The following is a 7,666-nucleotide window of genomic DNA, read 5'->3' on the forward strand; positions in this document are numbered from 1 at the left end:
CACCCATAGGTCTCACATTTTCTCCACCCAGTAAACTACATTTTATGAGTGTTTAGGGAGGTTCAGCACAATATCACTATGCTGTAGAAATTATTAGAATATTCGATGACGATTAAATTAATGTTGACATTATAAATTAAAAAAATATATATGTATCTATCTGTTCATTTAATCGTATGTCTCAAGTAGGTTTAATCCAAACACTTGGGCAATTAAATAATAACAGAAGGCGTTGACAAAGTGTGCGTGCGTCTGTCCTCGTCTGCTGCATGTTTACTTCACATCCTCCCGCGGCGCGCGTTGCTTCCTGCCTTGCCGAAGGAGGGGACGGTGCTGACGGCTGGACGGACGAGAGGAAGGAAGACGGGCAAGCTCTGGAAAGAACCAAGAAAGTGGGAAAGGTCCTGGGATACACCGTCCGTCGGCAGCAATAGCACTTAGTTTCTGCAATAGCTTAATTCGTCATCCATTTTGTGCAGAAATGTCGACCAGTCGTCATCTTAGTGAGAGCAGGGCCATCCCGACTAGGACGGTGTTGATCAACGATGCAACGCAGCTACCTCATGACTATTGTACTACCCCTGGAGGCACTTTATTCTCCACCACTCCGGGAGGTAAGACAGTTTTTTGCCACAATATATCGTTCTTCATTAAAACGTGGATCATTTGTGCGTTGACATGTTTTGGTTTTTGCGAACCTTTTGTGTTTTTTTTGTCAATGGGGCCTATGCAGTCTGCTTGGCCTGTCAGACGTATCATAACAAAAACAATGCTTTGCCCCGCCTTCCCTCTCTTCACTGCATCGTGATTGGTTGGGTTGCAGCGCAGGGATGAGACAAATAAATGAGATAATGTTGCAATTCAAATGGCGATTATTACGTCCCAGGTAAGATACATTGCGGTTATATTTTGGCACATATTTCCTATGTTCCGCAAATGGTTCTCATTTAGCAATTCAATTGAACTCTAGCATTAAGCTAGAATTGTAATATTCATATACTTTACATTCATAAAGCAATCATAAAGCAATCGTGATACAAAATAATTTATATTTTGACCTGCAAGGAGATCAGAATCTTCCTTTTTCACCACAGCTAACTAAACTCTTGTTTGTTTCCCTGTCAAAGGGACCAGGATAATCTATGACCGGAAGTTCCTATTGGACAGGCGTAATTCCCCAATAGCCCAGACCCCGCCTGCCCACCTGCCTGTCATCCGCGGTGTGACCAGCCAAACGGTTCTGAACGAAAACCGGAAGAATGAAGCCAACAAACACACCAGCCATGACGGCAAACCAGGTACTGGTGGGGGCTGCTCAAACTACGCAATGACAAGAAATTATAACATTTGTTTATCCTGAATAAGTAGTTATGGGTGTCAAATCACAACAGAAGTACAAGACAGCAATAAGAATTAAGGGTAACAAATATGATCTTAATATTGAAATGGTTTCATTGATTGATTGGATGGTTTGAACATATAATTTGTTCTTATATGTGAATTCAACTTGAGTATCCTTGAACAAAGGACCCTCATTCTAAATACAAATTGTAGATTCTGACTTATTATTTCATCTAGCAACCCCTTAATAGCCAAGTAGCTGTCTCCTGGCTATGACATTCTAGTAAGCAATTAAAAAAATGTTTTCTTTCTGGGTTTTTCCCCCCAGGTGACGACGCACAGTTTGAAATGGACATCTGAAACAACGGAAGCACACGGGAAGAAGTAAATGACCCTGGCCTCTTGACACCAGTGGCTTGTAGAAACCAATGTGGCAGCCATCTTTAGCTCTCTCTCTGTCTCACGGCTGGATTTAATGTGTGTGAACCATTGGGGATAACTTTTTTTATTTATCATGCAGAATGGCCACGCCTTGGAACTCTCTAAAAGGTTTGAGGTTTGGCTCCTTGGTAACCCACCCTCCGCATATATAAACGGCATAGCATTGAAGTGGATCATAATCATTTTCATACTTTTTTTTTAACCAGGGTGTGCTTTCCAAAAGATACATTACTTAAGTGCACATCTCACTGCTTAATGTTGTCATTCTAGAAGCCAAGACACTGGTGGTAAAATAACCTGACCTGAGAATGACCTACGTTTTGAATTCATCGCAGACTGTTATTCTGGTATTGGTTACCAATATATTGTTGAGATATATTTTACTTGAAAAATGTCACACCTCCACAATTTGTCATTGTGGCTCTCGTTTAAAACAAGCATTTGTAAATAATTGTTTTTTAGCTCATGATGTTTTATCGAGTAAGCTAAAAAACAAGAGGTCTGACATCATGAAACACATAAAATACATTTAAATAACCGTTTTTACACATGCTGGCGATCAACATAACTGTGAACTGGTAAATCGGTTTCAAACTGGCTGTAGCAATTAAATATAGCCATTTCCTTATTTCTGCCAAAAAAAATGACAATTCAGTTGTTTATTTAGCCAGTCTGTGTTAATGTTGACCAAAAGGTTATTTTCAAAATGCAGGCCACATCATGTTTAAACACAATTAATTACAATAGCTGCTGGACCCAATGGTAATATAATTATGGATTAAATGATGGATAATAGATGATATTTCTATATGCATTTAATTTTTGATACTAAATTAGTTTTTTGGATGCAACAGATCACAGGGAAGGCAATCTATATTAATTGGTTATTTATTGGACTGTATCTGCCACTTTGCACTTATCACGTACACAGTCAGTCATTAGTTTCTGTTTTCTAGAAGATTGAGATTGTATTGGGATAGGTAGATGCTATAACTGGTTCTTCTTCGCATCTTTCTCCAACAACCTTAATCAACTTTGCAGTACCTTGTTATCATATGTTTATCTGCCCTCGCCTTACATCAACATCCGAATGCAGTAACAACAAACCTCAATGTTGCCAGTCATACTCATGAAAATTCATAAAAACAAAGAAAAGTTTACTGAAATACATATTGCATTTAGCAGCTGAGAAAGATTAGTTTGAAATGCACTCTTTTTTCAATGTCTTCATATTGCGTCCCATAAGTAGCTTTTCAATTATTTTCTCTCTCTTAAACAGAATTCCTGCTATTTTAGATCATATTTTGTTACTGTAATTTTAAAAATCAACTTGTTGAATTTTGAAATCCTAACATATATCATGGGTTTTTATTTGGTTTAGGCTGCCTGTAATAATCTCAACTTTTTTGCCGATCATTTTTTTGATTTGGTTTGCACTTATTTTGCATCAAACATTAGGGTAAGCATGATGTTTTATGTTCATTGGCATTCATATTGCATATTAATTTCAAGCAGTTTGGTTTCACATTGAGGGCTTAACATTGTATCTTTTAGAGAGATTTAAAACCACCTGACTGTAACATTCAGATTATAATAAACTTTATTTTCTTTGAAACACCGCTGCCAGTGAATATTGTTGAAGCAAGATCAATAAAGTTACTTAACAAAAATATTTGTATTTATTTCACATAGCCACAGGATTTTTTATTATAGTTTTATCGAGTAAGCTAAAAAACAAGAGGTATTTATAGATAAATACAATGTATTAAAAAATATAACGTCTATAAAGTAATACAACGATAGGGGTTTTCTGATACCAAGAATATTTTGTTGACAAATTATGTAATAGGAAGAGCAACAATTGTTAAAAACAAAAAGTAGTCCATTTATCTGTAATTAATTTAAATGTTTTATTATTTTCATTTTAAACCCTGTATTGTTTTGTTTATTCAGGTAATTGGCCTTACATGTTTTGGAAGTGTAGGTTAATTTAGAAAGTTAATGTGCATATGATCTGACAAAATACTTTTTTTTCATGATTTTTACTGCTAAAGGTCAAACGACTGTTATTAAAATATTTCTCTTTTTGAAAAAGACAAAGAGATATACCAGCGTTTAATCAATACAAAAAAAATTATGTTTCCCTTAAAAAAGTTTTTCTCCGTGCATAGTTTAATTTACATCAGGCAAAGAAACGTGTACCAATAACATTCTCCACAGGCATTTCACTGGCTGTCCGCTGGTCCTTCCTCCTTTTCTACTTCCCTGAGCAAGGCCAACGCCAAGATGGTGAGACTGTGGCAAAAATGTTATTGTAATCCGTTGATTATCAAGACCATCCTTTTATGAACATATGATGTACAAGCAGCACATAGTGTCTTAAACCTTGTTTGTGTCCATGTTCCAATATTTTATACATAAGACGTTTTTATAACCCTACCTGGTGAATACCCGGTTGGCCCACCGTAGCGCCTTGTTAACTCGTCTACTATCGGTTCAGATATCTCCATGGACAGGGTCTTATTAGATACAACGTTCACATGTGTTATGCCTAATTTTTGCTTAGACAATGCGGTACAATTTGGAGTGCTTTACGTGACGTTTTTATTAAGCAAAGCTACACACTGACCACTAACTTGCAGTGTTGTCCATTAGCATTTGTGGCTAACGATAGCATGCTAGCATCAGCACACATGATGATCTTTAGCACTATCTTCTAAATAATCTGTTGGACCTTGATGGGTTTAGCGAAGGAATATTGTAATTAAGTTGCGACGAGATATAGTGAATTGAGGCCCATGTGGTCATTGTATCTGTATTTACGGGGTCTGCTTGGGTTATTGTGACTGTTGCTTTCGACAAGGTGGTTCGGGTCTTGTTTTGAGGGAAGATGAGGTTAATATGCCCTACTGAAATATATCTTTCTTGATGATAGAATGACACAGTGACTGTCAGGACCCGGAAATTCATGACGAACCGGCTGCTCCAGAGGAAGCAAATGGTAAGTGGTTCATCATACCTGTGTTGTTGGGGTAACGTTCCTAATGTCTAATTACTCTGCCGCTTACAGTTCGTTTTCTTTGTATTCTACAGGTCGTCGATGTCCTGCATCCTGGCAAGGCCACAGTCCCAAAGACTGAAATCAGGGAGAAACTAGCAAAAATGTACAAGACCACTCCCGATGTGGTCTTTGTCTTTGGCTTCAGGACCCAGTTCGGTGGTGGCAAGACTACAGGCTTCGCCATGGTCTACGACTCGTTAGACTACGCCAAGAAGAACGAGCCCAAGCACAGACTGGCCAGAGTGAGTAAACCCCAATGTGTCAGTCCCCGGCCTGTGTACTTGCATAGTTGCAGCATTCTGGATCCTCTTAACAATTAGGAACATAAATCTCTTCTGGTGTTCTGTTAAACTTAAGGGTATTTGGAAATCGTAAGCCAGGTTGTCCTTTTTTCCTTAGTTGGTTCATTTTCATCCCTGTCTGTCAACTGTATGTACTAGCTAGCGCTAATTCAAAGTCATTACTTTTTCAGCATGGTCTGTATGAGAAGAAGAAGTCCTCCAGGAAACAGCGCAAGGAGCGAAAGAACAGAATGAAGAAAGTACGAGGCACCAAGAAGGCGGCTGTGGGGGCTGCTGGCAAAAAGGTATGTCGCTGATCATGTGCACTGCAACACATTGAAGTTCCTACCACCTGAGAACCATGTCCATGGACGTATGCACGACCTGGCTCCTAGTGGTCCATTAGACTTCAACCAGAATCACAACATGACTGCAATCTAGACGTGGACGATGCGTCAAGTGTTTTGGATTATGGCTGCAGCGTGTTTGAACTGGACGGTGGACCACTAGTAGCGTGCGGCGTCCTGTCCCGGGAGTCAACATGACTGCCCTTCATGTTTGATTGCGGAGATGTTTTGTCATTATGACTGTAAACGGTTTAACTATCATTAAGCAACTGGAAAACTATTGCTGTTTTTTCTTGTTGCTCTTCTGTTAACTTTCTTTTACTTTCCTTGTCATCTTTCCATTCACTTTGTTCCTCTGCAACTATAGAAGGTAAACGCTGCTTGAGTAGATTAAGTCCTGTGTGCTTAAAATCAGGAGTGATTGACCTTATTTTACACCCCTAGACTAACTCTTCTCCCATTCCCAGTAGGGTGCCTTATGAGTAGATTAACTCCTGTGTGCATATGATCAGGAGTGGTAGACCTAATTTTACAACCATAGTCTAACTCTTCCCCCCCCCTTATCACAGTAGTGTACTTTTTATGAGTAGATTAACTCCTGGTTGCATGTGATCAAGAGTGATGGACCCAATTTTACACCTCTAGACTAACTCTTCTCCCTGTAGCGCACCAACTAGTCCTGCCTTGTAACTTAATACCGTCTCATTAATAACTTGAATGTTAGTGCTGGCTTGAAATTGTTCTAATTGCATCTTGTGGACTTCAGGTTTTATTCAACGTAATCAAGTGGTAGGTTTCATCTAATGATGAAGGCTGCCGAATCACAAATGCTTGTTATATTAATACAGATCACACTAAATGCTGAAATTTGATCAGTATTATCGTAGCAATTATCAGACAAAAAATGAAACGTTCTGATGGTTTCAACTAATGCACCCTCTTAGTCACAATGCTACCCCTGCCATGCAATGGCCTTGTGGCCCCAAAAACACTTGTATACACCAATCCGGGGAAGTACTGGAGGTTAAAAAGACACAATACTGCGGTGGTACGTGTTTGAACGCAAGCTATCCTGAGAAATGCAATATTTTCCACTTCCATTCCCTACACTACTTTCTATGTAACTTATGTCAACGATGTCTAGGGATCAGGAAGAACCTGTGCATTTAACACAAGCTTGTGATTAAAGAACAGCAGGAGACTCTCATTCACTAAGACTTGCCATTGCAGTATTGGGGGCTGACGTAAGATTGCGTAACACGCAAAGCAGCCGGATTCGTGTACAGACCGTAGTTTGAACAAATTTCCATACTTCATGTAGACGTGTTTGACTTTTATTTTTCCATGCCACAGACCATTAACGTTACTTCCATCTTGTTTACCTTTTTTTGATTTTGCTACCCATGGACTTGTGCAGAAATGAGTGGTCAATTCCAGGTATCACATTAGTCTTGTTCTTGGTGTGCCGTTGGGTAGCACATCAAAAAGCTCTGACCCAGAGCTGTGTGCATGTCTCACGTGGTGGTGGTTTGTGTGTGTGTGGTGTTTGCCTACCCCCTTTCTCCCAAGTATAGCATCCTGGTAGACCCCACCGTCTGAACCCTTTAACCTTATCCTGTAATGTTGATCACCCTTAAACCAGACTCTTCTCTAATCTCTACTGGATGGAAGTTTGTCACAAACTGCTATCCATGAGAACTCACGTGGCTTTGGCATAAATATAATTGTGGGCACTTTTGGTTCCTTCATATTAAACAAACTAATGGTTTATGAAACCAATTGAATGAGTATATCTTATTCAACTCTTTCCACCCTTGTCTGTCTTTACCCTAGTAGATAATTCAAAATGTTAAAATATACTCGGTCCTAACTTTCTTTCTTTTTTTGTCTCCCTCTAGTGATCCAAGAAAACCGGAGGCTCTTCATGCTAAAGATGTTCTTGTATATTGTCATCAAATAAAATGTTTGGGAAAAAACAATCTATTTGTCTTTGGTTCTTGGTGATAATTATTTTCTCCTAACATGTATGCAGTGTCTTTCTGCTGGGCTGTTCAAAGAGCAAAAGGTGGTTCCCCAGGAAGAGCCAAGGCAGTTAACATGAAGTCCACCGTGGGCTAATGAGCTGCTTTGGAAATTGACACGACATATTATTTTTCTATATTTCAAATGGTATCTATCGCATACCTGATGTTCTA

General features: G+C 39.1%; 2 protein-coding genes and 1 long non-coding RNA gene across 5 annotated transcripts in view; 2 read left to right on the top strand and 1 right to left on the bottom strand.

The window, feature by feature from the left end:
- The first annotated feature begins 112 nt into the window (after positions 1–112).
- On the top strand, positions 113–3,452 carry eif4ebp2 (eukaryotic translation initiation factor 4E binding protein 2). The gene is made up of 3 exons (XM_060073778.1): positions 113–614; positions 1,128–1,298; positions 1,670–3,452. Exons 1-3 carry the CDS (start codon positions 482–484, stop codon positions 1,699–1,701), a joined length of 336 nt encoding a protein of 111 aa, XP_059929761.1. The 5' UTR covers positions 113–481; the 3' UTR covers positions 1,702–3,452.
- Positions 3,453–3,978: 526 nt separating this feature from the next.
- Positions 3,979–7,666, top strand: part of rps24 (ribosomal protein S24) — an 86,698-nt gene continuing 83,010 nt past the window's right edge. The window contains exons 1-6 of one of the 3 annotated variants that reach the window (XM_060073776.1): positions 3,979–4,071; positions 4,718–4,783; positions 4,876–5,085; positions 5,316–5,429; positions 6,889–6,908; positions 7,370–7,450. In XM_060073776.1, coding sequence (XP_059929759.1) covers positions 4,069–4,071; positions 4,718–4,783; positions 4,876–5,085; positions 5,316–5,429; positions 6,889–6,894 — 399 coding nt within the window. In that variant the 5' untranslated portion in view covers positions 3,979–4,068 and the 3' untranslated portion in view covers positions 6,895–6,908; positions 7,370–7,450. Of the gene's footprint in view, positions 4,072–4,717; positions 4,784–4,875; positions 5,086–5,315; positions 5,430–6,888; positions 6,909–7,369; positions 7,451–7,666 lie in introns of those variants that run through there. The other 2 variants (XM_060073777.1, XM_060073775.1) reach the window with 2 other exon arrangements.
- LOC132473576 (uncharacterized) lies at positions 5,308–6,134 on the bottom strand. The gene is made up of 2 exons (XR_009529448.1): positions 6,099–6,134; positions 5,308–5,994 (listed from the first exon to the last, which is right to left on the bottom strand). It is a non-coding gene; the product is annotated as an uncharacterized LOC132473576 (long non-coding RNA).

This window comes from Gadus macrocephalus, chromosome 15 (assembly GCF_031168955.1).
Source record: "Gadus macrocephalus chromosome 15, ASM3116895v1".
NCBI lineage: Eukaryota > Metazoa > Chordata > Actinopteri > Gadiformes > Gadidae > Gadus > Gadus macrocephalus.